This window comes from Diaporthe amygdali, assembly GCF_026229845.1.
Source record: "Diaporthe amygdali strain CAA958 chromosome Unknown NODE_25_length_736740_cov_64_583793, whole genome shotgun sequence".
NCBI classification, from domain to species: Eukaryota; Fungi; Ascomycota; class Sordariomycetes; order Diaporthales; family Diaporthaceae; genus Diaporthe; species Diaporthe amygdali.
The window spans coordinates 132,571-148,924 of record NW_026517045.1 but is presented as its reverse complement, the minus strand read 5'-3'; the positions used below and the strand labels follow the sequence as shown (position 1 = coordinate 148,924).

At 53.1% G+C, this 16,354-nt stretch overlaps 7 protein-coding genes across 7 annotated transcripts; 1 reads left to right on the top strand and 6 right to left on the bottom strand.

Moving 5' to 3' along the window:
* Window positions 1-2,026: 2,026 nt before the first annotated feature.
* Window positions 2,027-3,003, top strand: J7T55_007888 (Glutathione S-transferase 1; the record flags this gene model as incomplete). The annotated part of the gene is made up of 4 exons (XM_053131026.1): window positions 2,027-2,072; window positions 2,137-2,159; window positions 2,222-2,836; window positions 2,911-3,003. The coding sequence occupies 4 exons, from the start codon at window positions 2,027-2,029 to the stop codon at window positions 3,001-3,003; spliced, it is 777 nt and encodes a 258-aa protein (XP_052990724.1).
* Window positions 3,004-3,332: 329 nt separating this feature from the next.
* Window positions 3,333-4,125, bottom strand: J7T55_007887 (uncharacterized protein; the record flags this gene model as incomplete). The annotated part of the gene is made up of 2 exons (XM_053131025.1): window positions 3,333-3,683; window positions 3,781-4,125. 2 exons carry the CDS (start codon window positions 4,123-4,125, stop codon window positions 3,333-3,335), a joined length of 696 nt encoding a protein of 231 aa, XP_052990723.1.
* A 1,326-nt stretch (window positions 4,126-5,451) lies between these two features.
* On the bottom strand, window positions 5,452-6,508 carry J7T55_007886 (catalyzes late reaction in the cephamycin biosynthetic pathway; the record flags this gene model as incomplete). Its single annotated transcript, XM_053131024.1, has 3 exons — window positions 5,452-5,998; window positions 6,077-6,307; window positions 6,378-6,508. The coding sequence occupies 3 exons, from the start codon at window positions 6,506-6,508 to the stop codon at window positions 5,452-5,454; spliced, it is 909 nt and encodes a 302-aa protein (XP_052990722.1).
* A 433-nt stretch (window positions 6,509-6,941) lies between these two features.
* Window positions 6,942-7,400, bottom strand: J7T55_007885 (uncharacterized protein; the record flags this gene model as incomplete). The annotated part of the gene is made up of 1 exon (XM_053131023.1): window positions 6,942-7,400. The coding sequence occupies one exon, from the start codon at window positions 7,398-7,400 to the stop codon at window positions 6,942-6,944; it is 459 nt and encodes a 152-aa protein (XP_052990721.1).
* A 961-nt stretch (window positions 7,401-8,361) lies between these two features.
* J7T55_007884 (uncharacterized protein) lies at window positions 8,362-9,293 on the bottom strand (the record flags this gene model as incomplete). Its single annotated transcript, XM_053131022.1, has 4 exons — window positions 8,362-8,887; window positions 8,955-9,008; window positions 9,075-9,090; window positions 9,152-9,293. The coding sequence occupies 4 exons, from the start codon at window positions 9,291-9,293 to the stop codon at window positions 8,362-8,364; spliced, it is 738 nt and encodes a 245-aa protein (XP_052990720.1).
* Window positions 9,294-9,863: 570 nt separating this feature from the next.
* On the bottom strand, window positions 9,864-11,677 carry J7T55_007883 (uncharacterized protein; the record flags this gene model as incomplete). Its single annotated transcript, XM_053131021.1, has 5 exons — window positions 9,864-10,416; window positions 10,482-10,693; window positions 10,750-11,130; window positions 11,220-11,338; window positions 11,404-11,677. The coding sequence occupies 5 exons, from the start codon at window positions 11,675-11,677 to the stop codon at window positions 9,864-9,866; spliced, it is 1,539 nt and encodes a 512-aa protein (XP_052990719.1).
* A 453-nt stretch (window positions 11,678-12,130) lies between these two features.
* Window positions 12,131-16,151, bottom strand: J7T55_007882 (uncharacterized protein; the record flags this gene model as incomplete). The annotated part of the gene is made up of 5 exons (XM_053131020.1): window positions 12,131-13,717; window positions 13,767-13,971; window positions 14,729-14,817; window positions 14,876-16,084; window positions 16,143-16,151. 5 exons carry the CDS (start codon window positions 16,149-16,151, stop codon window positions 12,131-12,133), a joined length of 3,099 nt encoding a protein of 1,032 aa, XP_052990718.1.
* Window positions 16,152-16,354: the final 203 nt, after the last annotated feature.

The window sequence follows — 16,354 nt, the reverse complement described above, 5'->3', positions numbered from 1 at the left end:
TCTACAATGCCAATGCAACTGTCCGGCGATGATTGTTGTCAAGTCAAGGAGAGTTTCAGTTGCAGCAGGTCACGCAACCAGTCGGTGGTCCCAAGCAGCATACGTAGCACTATAGCATCATGCATCAGTGTCATGCTCTCGACTTTCTGTTTCGGGGGTGAAGGCTTACACCCTGGGGAACTGCAGCATTGACTACAGCGTCTTCTGGGGACACCGGAGGAGCTGCCAGGACAGCTGCGGTCTGCAGGGCAAGTGCGATGATGATGTTGGTGAACTGCATCTTGACAACCGTGTGGTTCAGATGGACTTGAAGATCTCAATTTTTGTAGATAGTGGAGATTATATCGTTCGTTGTGGTGAATGAAGTAACGCTGCGCCCGACACATCATGTCGTCGGTCGAACAAAACATTTGACACTGACTTTATATATCGTCAACACAATGCTCAAACGTCGATGAATTATATCGGTTGTCGGACCGCTCAACCCATTTGGTAAAGCTGCCGAGTCCCTTATAGTGAAGTATTGCGCTGATCGACCGAGTCTCCGCAGCCTTCCTATTCTTGCAGGAGCGAAGGAACGAAGGATTGCATGCATCACGCTGGAAGAGGTGCGCCGGACCGTGAGACCGACTAGACTTATTCATGTTCCGTTGCTATCAAGAACTCTGAGTGGAGCAACAAAAAATAGCACCTTGTTAGAGTTCGGAACGTCAAGCTCCAGAGAGCATTCCGTCACTAAGCGAGCCTTGTAGGCGGGACGCTCGGGAAAGACTTTACTCCTGTGCCTAGGCAAGGTCTCATTTTGTTCAGCAGCATCGATGCGTGAGGAACTACACGTCATGTTCTAGTTTTTGAGGCACTTAACCACGCCATTCGAGACTGGGCTTTTGAATATGATGGCAGAGCGGATGCCGGGCCGCGAAGGATTCTGCGTCACCTCAGCGATACAGGTGAGAGTTCTCGCATCAACCTGAGGTCTGGAATCATACCGAATTGCAGCTTGGAGTCAGTTTGCATTGCTGGCTTAATCATTGATACGTTTGGACATCATAGACCGCAACAAACTCTCATAAAGTCCTTCATAGCCGAATTTCTTCTACATTATGTGCCAGAAGCCAGGGGAACTATGGGCTAATGTGCACGAACGACTTGATATAGTTCGATTCTTGTTCTAATGGTACATGACGCATAGTATGTACTTTTCTCATTAGGCTTTGTCATGAGGATGTATCTTGTAAGAGCTTTAAGAAGCTCCCCTTGACTGTACCACAGAAAAGTGATCTTCTAGCCACTTAATTCTCCATAACTAGTGTAGGCATGCCAAGGGTCTCATAGCTACTCTTTCTAGTTGGCTTTCGCGACGTTTCGTTGAGTGATTTAGTAACCTGATGTAACCAACAAAGAAGCTCTGGTTTCATAGGGGCAAGACTGTGAGATACGAAAAATTGCTCAATTTTTGTTTGCGACCTTCCCTTGAACGCTCTGTATACTCTGGTGAGACTTTTTCCTTTTCTCGCATTTTCCTAAATTTGTATGTTCTAAGTCGTTGATCCAACGGTCATACCACGGGAAGCTCAATGGAAGGAGTTAAAGTGTGACATAATCGCTACTCACCTAAGAAAAAGAATTCTTGGAAGCTTAGATGTTGAAGCTGGTCCAAGGCTCGAGCCGGTTGCCGAATCATAGCTGTGGATTAAGTGAATGGAATACATTGCCGCCCCTCTTATTGAAACATCACTCGGACAATATTGTAAGCGTTAGGTTATGACAGGTTGTCAGCCCTAGCAGTGTACCATGTAACATCTTAATCTGCTAACAGACTACCAAGACCACCAAGATCCGAACCCAATAAGATCCGAACCGACCAACCTGGAATTGGATGGAGCAACCGACCATCTCTGAGGCAACAAACTTAGAAAGCTTGCCCATCCCCATCCCCATCGCAAAGTTTATTTACCAAAGTAGCCACCCGTCTTACTCCCTGCAACACACAATCATTGTCTCACGGCCCAAGTCAGTCTTCGCAATGACAGCAACTTACCCGCCCAAGCCAATTCTCGTGTGGCTCACTCGTAGGTTCCTGGCCTAGATGAAACGATCGTAGTGAGGTAGTAGCGCTGACCCTCTTTCTGTCAGCGCCTGGTCCCAACCCATGGAAGGTGAGTGTAAACGGGCCGTAGAAGGGAATGGTCGACTCGGTGTGGCTGACATTATGCCCCAGGCCGTCTTTCTCCTAGAGGAGCTCGGGCTCAATTACGAAATCAAGTCATTCCGCTTTGACGATGTTAAGAAGAAGCCTTTCACGGACATTAACCCCAATGGCCGGGTGCCCGCAATCGAGGACCCGAACACGGGCCTGACGCTCTGGGAGTCGGGTGCCATCTATCAGTACCTGATCGAGCAGTACGATGCCCCCGCCCACCACGTTTCGTACAGCACGCTGCAGGAACGTCACCTCTGCAATCAATGGCTGCATTTCCAGATGAGCGGCCAAGGCCCATATTTCGGCCAGTTGAGCTGGTTCACACATCTGCACCCGGAGAAGATACCGTCCGCCAGGGACCGCTACGCCAACGAGACCAAGCGAATACTCGGTGTCATGGAGGGTGTGTTGGCCGCCAAGCCTGCTGATGCACAGTGGCTGGTTGGACACAAGATGACGTTCGCTGATATGGCTTTCGTCTCCTGGAACTTCCTCCTCAGCGACATCCTCCTGCAGCCCTGGGATGAGGTCTGGGAGGATGTGCCTCACGTTCGTGCGTGGCATGAGCGTATGGTTCAGCTGCGCTCGTGGAAGCATTGTATGGAGCGTCGTGCAGTCCTCATGGACGAGCAGGTGAGTGAATACCTTGAGTAGCGTCCCCAAATGCTCTCACAAAGCGTGGAATGGGATTGACCAATATCATGCAGGGCTTGCAGTGGAATGGTATTCCGAAGGGCATCGAGAATTTCGCGGAGTATGAGGCGCAGATTGCAGCTGGCAAAGACACTGCTCAGAAGTAGGGCGAAATCACCTTCAAGGAATGAATTCGCCCTCAAAGTACGAATGGTCTGATGCAGCAGGCCCTACGCATTATTACATACTTCGCTACCGTTTTGAGAATGGACTCTCTTATTACTGTGGTCATCGGAATATGATAGCAAATAAAACAATCAAATATTCTGTCAGTGATCATAGGCATCCTTGTTACTCAAAGACTACCGGGATATGGGAGCCCATTCATACAAGACGACGTCTTATGTATAGTTTTACGATGATGTGTAAGATTTGAGAGCTTCGCCTCTTGTATGGCCTTCGCGCGAGAACAAGCCTAGATTGAATAAAGTCTAGCCTAGATCAAAACTTCAAAGTCTAGGCTGTCTCTGGATTTCGAAAACCAATCCCACGCCTTGGCAGCAATGTTGCCAGGGTTCCAAGTCTCATGTTCCGGTGAAACTGGTCCACCAACATTTATGAGACCCAAATGCACACCTTCCGAGGCATAGGTCAGAGAGAGACTCTGCACCAAATTGCGCTGAGCAGCCTTGGCAAGGGAGAGGGCAAAGAACTGTGGAACGGGATGCTGAGGCAGCATCGAGCTGGTCACGATGATAGACGGCCATGCGTCTTTTCTATGCTTTGCCAGTTCAATAAGATGCGGGAGTTCCCGCTGGACCACAACGTAAAGAGCCGAGACATTGATCTGGCAGAAACAAAATCTTAGCATACAAACGTCCATGTTCCCAACAGGTATTGACTATTCCATCGTCCAATGACGAAGTTGACACATTTAAACTGACCTTGAAGTCGAACTCGATGTCTTTGACATCATGGCTGAGCAGCTCGGAGGGTTGCACACGAGCAGCGTTATAGAAGATGCACTCGGGCTTGCCAAGCTGAATCTCGATATCATCCAGGGCCTTAAGAAGGGCCTCGCTGTTGGTGACGTCCAGAGCGTAGGTCTTGACCTTGACCCCGGCACCGACGGCTTCCTCAACAGCCTTCTGTTCGAGTTCCAGCTGCTCTGCGCGTCGTGCAATCAAAGCAACATTGCCGTATCGCTTCGCGGCAAAGAGTGACGTGACTGCTCGACCTATGCCGGGTCCAGAGCCAATGACGATGAGGGTCTTGTCGTTTGGCGCCATTGCAAGTGGCAAGTGGTACGGCTATGGAAAGATTTGCTATGGCTGAGAGATATTGACAGTGATATGGAATCGTAGAGTGATGGAAGACTCAGTGTAGCTGCTCAGCCGTTGCAAAGACAATCTGACGGGGTGCACGTGCTCTTATGGGTGCGTTTCTCTCGTTAGTAATCGGTCTCAGCTGAACGCTTCTTTCCCATTTGCGCACTAACTGTACGGTATCCAAGATGTTCCTTAGCGTCATTCTGCCCTCATTTGATAGTGTTGAGTGACTAATATGAACTTGGGGTCGCGATTCGTTGGCAGAGCCAACAGCACTCAGGCAACCATGTGATACAACCTGCCAGGCTGCCACGCCTTCTAAGGGACTTATGGCACCGAGATTCCGGCTACTCTGTGGTAGATGCCAGGTATGCAGTTGGCTGTGGTATCATTGGCGGGTTGCGTACCTAGAGGATGTATGCGGGTGATCAAAACCAGACGCCGTGTCGGAGTTGGGGCCTTCTGTGCTGGATTCGATCCTGACTGCATCCGCCTCGTACTCATTTGTCCAACCAGCTGTTTTAGTCTGTCAGAAGGAATCATACCTCTGGCTGATCATGTTGCCAACAGCCCCTCCTTTATGCGGTCTTGGCTTGTTTATTTGCGCCTCCAAACCAGTATTGAGTCCTCGATGAATTTATTCTGATGAGTAAGATAAAGTTCACCCAGCAAGGCTGGGGATGGTGTAAATGTGGTCTCCTATGAGCGCTAAGCGCCGTTTTCCCGTCTTCTCAGGCCATTACGCCACGCCTGTCGCCCAGTCTTGCGTGCTCATATTCTTTGAAGGGTCTGGCGTCGGTGTTAGTTATAAACCTGACGGGTCGCCTGCCTTGCTCGCTGACAAGGGGTGCGAGCATGGTTAACCTAGATCGTCCCAACTGCATTGCTATCCTGCACACTCCTGTTAGCAACCCTTCCCTACCAAGACCTCCAAATCTCTCCTGTTGACATTTATCAATCAATGAAATCATGCCGCAACTATTTGGCCAACCTTTCAAACTAGCTGGACTCGGCTAGGCTGCGTCTTCTCCAGCCTACAGGCCATCAGCAAATGCAAATGACAGGAAGTGAGCACAGCTCGACTTACAGGCGGGAGTAGGGACTCGCTCTCGATTCCATCTACGATTGAATCTTGAATAATGACCACTTTAAGGTTTATATTATCCTGAATGATCTTACTACAGTTGGGGACACAATACCACGCATCCTGGTTAATGTAATGCAGATTGTCGCGACCCGGGCAAGAGTCTATATGAACAATTTTTACCAGATATTAATGGTCGACTCTCAGTCACTATCATAGAACACAGCAACTCTGACCTCGATACTCTTCCTCGGCTCAGCCTTCTCTTCGTCCACCCGCGGGTCCTTGAACGCAGTGTGAGGCACCCGCTTAGGCACGTCCGTCCGCGAAGTAGAGTCGAACTGTGTGAAAAGCAGCACATCTCCGGGCCCCATACTATCCTTGAAATACCAGCGGTGCGGCGTCACCTCAGGGTCTAGTGGAGCCTTTACCTCTAGGATGTCAATCTCGTGGTCCGGGTACACCAGCCGTACCTTGAGGATGTCTTCGTCGGGGACAGAGCGCGCGTCCGTGACGGCGAAGGGATCTCGTTGGACTTCACGGATGGGCCGCCAGATGTTGATGATTTGCCAGCGCTTATGGCTGCGGATCAGCTGGTCGGCCTTGTCGCCGCCTAGCCAGCGCCGGGCGAACCCTTCCACCGCAGCTGGGTGCTGGTCTACGTGGCAACCGTAGACTGGGCCGGTGGGAAACTTGTCTGGGCTGTTTCTGCGGAGATGCTGGAGGATGTGCAGCTCTGGGTTCTTGGGACTGATATCAATCAGATATCGGGACTTGATCAGCCTTCTACAGATATTCGTTCGTGTTCACTCCTTGTTGGAGACTCACAACTTAGGGTTTGCCTCCAACACTTCCTTGGTCAAGTCCAATATCTCTTGGTAATAGGTTTTTTTGATGAGATCCTCGTCATCGAATTCCTCGTCCTTCAAGCTGCTTTCGTGATGTACAAATTCGATCCCCTGAGTCTCGAGGTCGAAGTCACTTTCGCGACTAGTCACATCCGTGACCACGACTGGGTAATCTTGCTTAGGAGTCTGTATGGGAGGATTGGCTGGTCCCCTGAAAACGCCATGTCAACCTCGGCACTGCTCTTGCGTTTTGTTGACATTTATCAGCGGCTACGACTTACCGCCCAAATACCACAGGCGGGAGTGGTGGCACGAGATCTTTCCGGCAGTAATTGATGGTGGCTTGTACTTGTTTGTTAATGGGGATCTGGATTTGAGAGACGCCCGCCATGGTGCTCGTGTTGTCAAGCATGATGGAACAAAGCAATCTGACGGATTCAATTCATTTTGCCAGCGGGGATTCCTTCTCATATCTATGCTGGTATAGATATCGGAGAGCTCATCAATGTCCAGTGCCATTGACTCGGTGTCCCCCCTACGAGTCAGTGATCCCCCGAGTCCTTCGACAAGGGAGCAAACCTAAATAGACTATTCATTTCCCTTCCCGCGTAGAACGTATGTAACCGGGCATGCGATCCGAACAGATAAAGGGCCGCTATCGTCAATGTGAGCGCCGTTTTCACAAGAACTGATTCTAGAGGTTCCGGCATCCACCAGACCCAAGTGTCTCATATGAGCCAAACAACGGTGTCAACAGTCACCGTGCCACAACGCCCAAAAGCCCTAGAGAAACAGACGATCAAAGTGCGTCCACACAGCCACCGACTACCATCGTCGCCGCCATCCTAGACAGTGAACTCCAACCGGTTTCCCGCAAAGTCCCTAGCGAAGAAACGCTTGGGATACTCCGGGCCCTTAGCCCCAGAGCTTACGCCAGGGGGGTCAGCAGCAGCGGGCGCGTCGGCGCCGCCGCGTAGGTGGTGGGCGTGAACGCGCTCCTGCAGGGCGTGCAAGGCCTCGGGCGAGCCGACGCGGAAGCAAGGGTGCCGAGAGGCGTCGCCGGGGATGGTGTCATTGTCGTGCTTCGGCAGCGAGACGTGTACCTGCTGGCCCGAGACGCCGATGTCGAACCAGGCCAGCTCGTCGGTCTGCGCGGCGGGAACCGGCCGCGACGTCAGGCCCAGCGTGTCGGAGTAGAAGGACTTGGCTTGGTCTAGGGTGCCGTGTGGCACGGTCAGGTTGATGTGGTGCAGGCCTGTGATGAGCGGTTGCGTATCGGCTGAGGAGGTGTTGTTGGTGGCCATGGTGGTTGTTGTCGACTGCCCTCTGACGCAGTCTGGCTGTTGGGTGAAATCAACGGTGGCAGTTCGGGTTGAGCCTAGTTGGCCAAGTTGCTGAAGTTGCTGCAATTGATAGAAAAAAAGGTGGCACAATGTTAGAAGGTGAGTTGATTTGATCAAGCACTACAACTTGGCTGTGCAGATGTTTGCCTAGATGGGTGTGATATTTTCCTTTTATTGCCGGGCACTTCGGGAACAAGCAGCGCAATGGGTGGTAGCTCTGACGCGAGGGGAAGAATGCCCTTCCGGAGAGGGGCCCGGAGTTCACTCGGACTCGGGCCGGAGCGGCAGAGAGTAAAGCGCTACAACGTCTAGTTGCGGCGAAAATTACCCTTTTCGTTCCCGCAGGCCTGAGCAGTCCATGGGGAACACTTACACGAAGTCGATTCTATCCACGGGATATGAAATGACAATTTTCAACACCTAGCGAAGAATATATAAATCTCTAAAATCATATGTTTCTGCTCCTATCATGTTGCGGCTATTTTGTTACGAGCACAAAGTCGTTGAAAAATTGCCTTGATACGAATTTTGAGCATCCCCATGTGGTTCCAACACAGCCGCTGGCGGAGCAAACTCGGCAGTGTCAGATTAGAACCTCAGTCCAGGGAGACAGGGCAGACTCGACGACATGTGGTCCTTGATCGTCACTTGGTCACAAAACTGAAAAGTAAAAGGCTAAGACTTTAATACGAGGACTTGCGAGTGAGAACCACACTTCTCGCTTGTCACGAAGGCAGAGACTTGCTAAGGGACTGGGTGACAGGTAATGAAATAATACAGAATTGGGTCTTTATCGTATGCCAATTTTATAATGATTCGATGACTTGGACAAGTAAAAGAACAACCCCTGTAATAATTATCTAAGACTTGATCTTGCCGCCTTGAGTTGTATCCCCTCTAGAAGAAGCAGCACCCTCCATCCCTAAATCTTCGACGCCCCCTGGACAGGAGACAGAGTCTGCAGGACCTTCTTCGTGTCCGCCGACGTATCCTTAACAATACCGATTATGGACTTGAATTCGGGTATCCCCGCATCACCCACAAACTCATAAAGCCAGCTTTCGCTCGTGGTGACAACAACGCCCTCGGCCCTCAGCCGCGCCAGCGCGATGGGGACCTCCTCCTTATTACAACTGCTGACCCCGTCGGCGAGCACATACACCTTGTGGCCGGCGGCGCGGGCGTCGAGCGCCGTCTGCGTGATGCAGATGTGAGACTCGATGCCCACCAGCACGATCTCGGCGGGGGCGGTGCCCAGCTTCTCCGTCACGGACGGGATGAACATGGAGAAGAGGGTCTTGTCGGCGTGTGTCTTGCATAGCGGCGAGTCTAGGTACTGCTGCAGCTCGGGCACGGTTTCGCCCAGGCGCGCGCGGTTTTGCGTCGTCGTGTAGATTGGGATGTTGAGGGCTTGGGCTGCGCGAAGGACCTTTTGGGTGGTGAGGACGCTGGGACGACGGCACTGTTAGGATATCTGCCTCGGAATGAGTCTTTCCATTCGGTGGGGGCTCTTACACTTTGTCGAACTCGTAGATCGCGTTGCGGAACTTCTCTTGTAGGTCGCATACACTGTGAGGGACTCGTCAGGGCGGTTCGATGGCATGCTCGATTGGAATTGCTTTGGGGGCCACTGACAAGATGGCGGGATTGTCTGGGACGAGGCACACGAGTTAGTCATGTCTCATGGTGTTCTTGATGTTGGATTGACGTACTCATCCGTCGCCGGGCGGTAGGCTTCTCTGCCATTTTAGAAAAGGGCTGGATCGCAGGCGAGGTGTATGGAGTTGGGGCACGGAATCCTCGTGCGAGATGAGAGTTTGCGGTTCTTCGAAGTGTTGTAGAGACGCTGATCATAGCACAGGACTGTTCATCGGAAAGGAAAGACGCTAGATATAATGCAAAAATAATACAGAGCCGTCCCTGGCGCAATTGTCATCGGCATTGCCAAACGAGTCGGAGCAAGGGAAGGGCGATGACTCCCCTCGCGGGGTAGCAACCAAGACGTCAACCAAGCCGATCGGACCTGACCTACAGGGATCCCTAGCTGCGTCCAGGGGTTCGAGCAGGGGGCATCGGAGGGTCGAGGTTAAGCTTAAAGGTCAGCAGCATGTGATACGATCCACTTGGATTTGTTCAACCCAAGAACCTCGAATGCACTCAAAGCTGGCAAGTTGCTATAGGGTAACCCGTTGATCGATAAACATAGATTGGTAACAAGATTTTATCTCCTACATCCCGTCTCTACTAGGCCAATACTCAGGCAATGGGAGCACAGTTGTCCTCGCAGATGTGGTCTCTTTGTCCAATGAAGGACAATGGGATTCACCGAAATAGCGACACAAATAATAATGCCGTACATCCAGACTTTTTTACGCCACCCAAAGCGAGCTTGCCAGCACCAGATGGGGATCGTGGAGCAGCTCACTACACCTTAGAAACCCTCTCAGCAGACAGCCATCCAACGTCTCCTGCAGCAGTGGCCGTCCTAATACGATACAGCGAGTCCAAGAACGCAGGCACAAAAGTCCCAGGGCCCTCAACGCTACCCTTGCTCGCCGCCCGCTCCGCCGCAATCTCAAACAACAGGATGCCCGCGACGGCAGCAGCCAGCCTGTCCCCGCTGGAGCAAGCAGCCACCATGGCCGAGACCGTCGTGCCCAACGTGCAGCCCGTCCCGGTGATCATGCCTAGGTACTCGTGGCCGTTCTGGATGGCAAAGACGCGCGATCCGTCTGACACGATATCTGTCTTGCCCGTCATCACCACGATGGCCTGTTCGCGGGCGGCTAGGGCGCGCACGAGCTGGGCCTTCTCCGCGTCGGACAGCGTGCTACTGCTGTCGACGCCGCGCTGGCTCTCGGTCTCGCCGCTGCCGTACACGGTCTTGATCTCGCTCTCGTTGCCCTTGATCACGTCAATGTAGCCTGCTGAGAGGATCTCCTTGACCGCTGCCCTGCGTACGGCTGTGGCTCCGGCTCTGTGAGAGGTAGATGTGAGTGATAGCTTGGCCAGAGTAGACAGCAACCTCGGGGTCAGACATACCCTACTGGGTCAAAGATGACTGGTCGTCCTGCCGCATTGTACGCCCTGAGCGCCTTCTTGTAGTTGTCCAGTCCCTCAGGGGTAACCGTGCCCATGTTGATGACCAGGGCACCGCCCAGCTTGGCGAGGTCTGCCGCTTCCTCACCGTAGTTAGCCATGATGGGCGACGCTCCGATCGACAGTGCTACGTTCGCGGCAAAGTTCTGAACCACCTGTGATTGTATGTCAGTCCACGACCTTGCCGAGCAAGCCATTCTAGATCCCGTACCAGGTTCGTCATGTTGTGCGACAGCGGCTTCTGCTCATGCACCGTCTTGATGACCCCGGGGATGAGCTTCAGCAGCTCCTCCTTGCTCGCCGCCGTCGACAGCCCCGTCCTCGGCTGCCTGCCGCGCGCAAGGGCCTCGCGGACCAGGCCCAGCAGCCGCCGCGACTCGGCCTCCGGGTCCGCGGCAGCGACAATCGCGCTGACGACCGCGACGCCATCGAGGGGGTTCTCACGCGGGCTGCCCCGAAATAACACCTGCGGAATGTTGGAGGCGTTGATGCCCCCGATGCACACGGCCGGCACGCGGGCATGGCCCTTCTCGGCTAAGACGGCTAGGGCGTGCCGGAGCCCATCTGGGCCGATGACATTCTTCGTGTTTGTCTTGCTGTATGGAAAGAATCAGCTTTAGATCGATGGTGATGATCACAGAAAAGTGGGTGTGAAGTGACGTGCGTTTGGGTGGAGAAGACGGTCCCTATGCCTAGGTAGTCGGCGCCCTGCTCACACGCGGTGAGGGCCTCGTCGACGGTGTTGGCAGTGATGCCGATGATCTTGCCGCTTCCCAAGAGTGTCCTGGCGGTGCCAATGTCTGCATGCATGCATGTCTCAGCTGACAGTCCAGAGTTGGGCCCTCTTCATTTGCGGTTAACTAACCCATGTCATCCTGGCCCAGGTGCACGCCCTCGCACCCCACGGCCAGCGCAACGTCGACCCTGTCGTTGATGAGCAGCGGCACGTTGTGGCGCCTGGTCACATCGTGCAGCTTCTTCGCTGTTGCTATCAGCGCCCCCGTGTCGCTCGTCTTGTCCCGGTACTGCACGATGGTGACGCCTCCGCGGATGGCGCGGTCGACGACGTCACTGAGTTCCTTGTCGCCAAGGATCGCGGGTGTGGAGTCGGTCACCAGGTAGAGGCTGTAGTCTGCCATGGTGCAGGACCAGGGTGATGCAGCAAAGCCGAAAAGTGTGAGGTGTTGGGGTTTGTGATGTGGGTGTCTTGGTTTGACTCACCCAGTCGCCAAAATCGGAGTCTGCGAACGCCAAGTCAAAATGGCTCATCGTGAAAATCAGTCGATTAGCAAACCATCCCGATCTCGCACTCGGCTCAACAAATTGCGATTTCGTAAGTTGAATCACCACACCATGTCCATGTATGAATTCGGACAAATTGCACAATTCTGTTCGACGCTTCTTTCCCCAAATCAACGTATTGAACCATTATGTCCGTACAGCAGACCGCGGAGGATTGCTGATCGACCTCATCAATGACACCGGGACTGACGACGGTGCAGAAGTTTTCTTTCTGTAGAAACAAGAACATCTGATCAAGTATGGCATACGAATTGAATATTGATATTTTATAATGTACATTTAAATGCCCCTTACTTATTTGAAATCTTCTCATCGTACAAGCTTGCGTTCCCTTTATCTTCATACAGACTTGCATTCCTGCAGGTGAACAGGTTCTCTTCATCGACACTGCACCCGAGACAATACCTCCCATAGCATTGCCATTCTTCCTTGCCCGTCGGTCCATGGCCATCAGACAATGGTCGGGGCTTCTTCTCTTCGGGCTTTGCCTGTCCCATCATTTTCAGCGCCAATGCTCTGGCTTCTGTGGCGAATTTTGCCTTTTCTCGTATCTGCTTGCCGTATCGAATGAAGAGAAAGGGGAACGGGACGCATATCGCTGCCAAAGCTGCTGGCACAGCTGCACCAGCATGAACTCCGAGCTTTTCGAACATGATCCTGGTGAACAAGGGGAAGACAGCTCCGAATATAGATCGTATTGCAGTGGCTGCGGCGATGGCTGAGCCGGCGTACACAGTGTATGTGTCGACCAGGTAGTTGAGGAGGCTGAGAAAGATGATGACCATGCCGAAGCCAAACGGTACGGTTGCTGCAACTGGAACAACGAATGGAAATTCTGGAGAGTTCGTCACGGCAAAGATGGCCAGGCCGATGGGTGCCATGACAGCACCCAGACGCGCAGGTCCAAGCCGGGTCTCAGGCGGAGCTCTTCCACCAGGTGAGGCCTTGGCTATCTTGATATATGCCCTGTTTTGGAAGAGCATGAAGACAAGGGCAAAGACCATCCCAATTGCAATGCCAAGGAATGCAAGGCCACTAAAGCCAGGTGACAGGCCGAAGCCTTGCTGGAAGACGATAGGAAACTCAGCGAACATCATGTACATGGCTCCAAATATGATGGCCATGTAAAGAGAAAGAATGCTGACGATTGTTTCCGAGAAGAGGAGCAAGAATGGCCGGACCATGGATGTCTTCAACAATTCCCAAGTAGACTTGACACCCTTAGCCTTATCCATGCGAGATTGAAAGACTTTCCCCCGTGGGTCCGTCCTCGTTAGGAGTGTAGCTCGCATCCGCAAGAGAACAGGGGCATAGGTCTCCGGGACGAGGAAGTAGTACAGCATCCACAAAGCACCCGTCACCCCAGTAATGAGGACGCCAACGCCCTTCCAGCCCGAGCTTTGGCTCAGGAACCCACCAATAATAGGACCAACCACCGGGCCCAGGAACGGAGCGCCAGAGAACACAGCACTGACACGGCCACGGTCCGCAAGCGAGAACATGTCCGCGACCACTGTGCCAGAGTTCACTAGCGACGAGGAGCCCAGCGCGCCGCCCAAGCCGCGAAACACGACAATGACAAAGATGTTGTCCGGCAGCGCGGCGGCGACGTTGCACGCCACGAAGGCGCCATACGTGGCCAGGAACACGGGACGCCGGCCGAATGCCTCGCTCAGCGGCGCCCACACCAGCGGGCCCAGAGCGAACCCCAGTACGAAGAGCGACGTGCCCAGAAAGGCGGTCTCATTGCTGACGCCCAGCTCTTTCTGCAGGTTTCCCACACTGCTTGTGTAGGCGGACGAGGCAAATGTCATCGCTAGGGTTGCGAAGGCGTTGAGGGCTGCGACGAGCCACCGTGCGCCTGTGGGCATGTTGACCTGGGCTATGTTAGAGACCTTCTTTTGTTCAGTTTCTCGAGCTACTTACTGGGTTCCGTGGATCATTGGGAATGAAGTCGATGAGGTAAGGATCATCAGAGGTCCCTTCGCCCTTCCAGTCGTGCGTGACTATCTCGTGGGTAACCAGCGCAGGCTCACGGACGAGCCGCCAGTGCGATACGCGGATGGGCTTGTCATCGGCCATCGAGGATTCATAGCATACTGGAACCTGCCGCGAGGAACTCGAGGGGGAGCTGATTCAGAGGAAAAGAATGTTCAAAGTGCCAAGATGTAAACCACCATAGAATTTCAGAACCGGAGAACGAAAGATTAGCGGTCACTGTCATCCAGGATAGGACTTGGCAAAGAGCATTCTCCACCTCTACGGGGTCTAAGGTAGGACTATGAGCACTTGACACGCAGGGTTGTGATAAGGCTGAGTCAATGAATTTGGGGGCGCCGACTTTGCCAGGGGTCATAAGTCAACGGCGGGCAAAGCATGGTGACCCTTGGTCAGTCATGCGGCTCTTCACAGGACAAGGGTGCTATTGAAACATGTCGATCAAGAACAATCTGTACCGTACTTGAGACCAGGGTTTCAAGCTAAGATCTATGGACACCTGTGGTTTGCAAATCACGGGGTTTGGCTATGTCGTGGGATCTGACAGCCCCGCCTAGACGGCGATCAGAGGCCGACGGCGCACAGGGTGCGAGTAACCAACTACCGATGGACAACGAGGCTCCAAACTTGGTGTATCAAATCGTGGATCGCCAGCTTGGCGTGATAGCTTCAACAATCACGGTTTTGCTCTGGTCTAAGACAAACCAGGGGAGATACGAGACAGACATCAACAATCCGTGGCAGGAACATTTGGCTGATAATGGCTGGCAGTTTTTCGCCGGCGTGGATAAATGGGATGTAAAAGTCCAAGTTGACTGTTTCGCAAACTATACTAAGTATACTCTCTAGCTCAAATTCAAGCAGGCGCTGCTGTAATCTTTTCTACAGACAATGTCATACCAAGGTCGCAGCCTTGAGAGCTGTTTTCGGGCTCAGAAACATAATACTGAGTGAAGTCGTGCTTTAGCTTTGCCGGAGCCTATATTGTTTGTGTCAATAATGATTCAAGGAGACGGGAGGAAGAAGTATATACGTACCCTCATAACGTTTGCCAACATGGCGGCATTCTCAGGGCTCTGTGACGCCTCGCGACAGGCTCGAAGGAATGGATCTGCCTCAAGGGCTTCACTCGAATCTTGCATAATCCGCTTGAGGTTCGCGGCGGTGATGCTGTCCACAACATTCTGAAATATGCCCCTACGAACGGAGTCATACTTGTCAAGTATGTCTTCCCCCGCAACTCCGCGATGAATCCCGATAAGACAGTCTGCCAGGCCACCGACGTCAACCATTCCATTGGTAAGCCCCATTCCGCCCATGGGATTGCATAGATGAGCGGCGTCTGCTGCCAACAAGACACGACCGACCCGAAACTTTGGTGCGCATCGCTGGTGGACACGGTAGGGACTTGACGAAACCACTTCAAACTGGGAACGGTCTGATAAGTGAGCGGGCAAGATAGCCTGCAGCCGTTCGAGAGTCCTCTCTTTGTCGGCACACGCTTCTTTGGACATGTTCCCTGGTTCACCGTAGGTGACTCGGAACAAACTCTCAGGACCACCAACCCGGGCTATCATACACCAGTTGCTGGGGTGGATTAGGAAATTGACATCAGACAAGGCCATATTGTATGCCTCAACGTCATGAAAGTGTACGTTCACTGCGACGAGCCAAGTGTCCCACGTGTAGCCCGGGAATGACTTGGCGAAGAGCGAGTTACGGACCGAGCTGCTGGCACCATCGCAGCCAACGATATACGATGCCTCAATGCGAGTTTGTTTCTCACCGTCACTGTCCTTCACGGCTTCGACCCAAGCAGAGTCACCCTCCGAGTCCTGGCCGACATCAACAACGCGGCAGCCAAACTCCACCTGAGCGGTCGGCTGGGCCTCGATGGCGTCCATTAGGATCTCTACCACGAGGTTCAGCGGCAAGCTTACAACGCCGTCCGGCGGAGCTGCGTTACCACTGGAACTGGACGGAGGAGGTGGCTTTGGCAGGGCAGCTAGTAGCGACCCATCACATGCACGCCATGATACGGTCTTCGGTGAGAAGCTTCCTCTCTGCTTCATTGCCTCTAGAATCCCAGACCGACGTAACTCATGCACGGCAGCTGGGCCGTAGTGTGTTGCTCTCGGCTGCCTGTCTGGCTTGGTGGAAGCCTCCAGGACTCGGACATTGATGCCTGCTCGTGATAGATACAAAGCTAAGAGAAGGCCGGACGGTCCTGCACCGACGATGATTACCTGTGCAGATGTGTGATTAGTCGGAATGCTCGCTCAACTATAGATTAGCAAGACTCACGGACTGCATTCTTGATGCTGGCTTGTGGAGATCTTGTGATCGGAGGCGAAGAACCTGATCGACAGGGCTGGGCTGGCAGAGCGTGGAGGAAGATGATCGTAATGCGTCGACAAACTTGGCTGGGCGGCTCAGAAGGCAGTCATTAACGGCAAACACAGGGTCCAGCCTCGTGGCGCCGAATTTAGAGGGGGCTGCGGATATTCTTGTTGCAT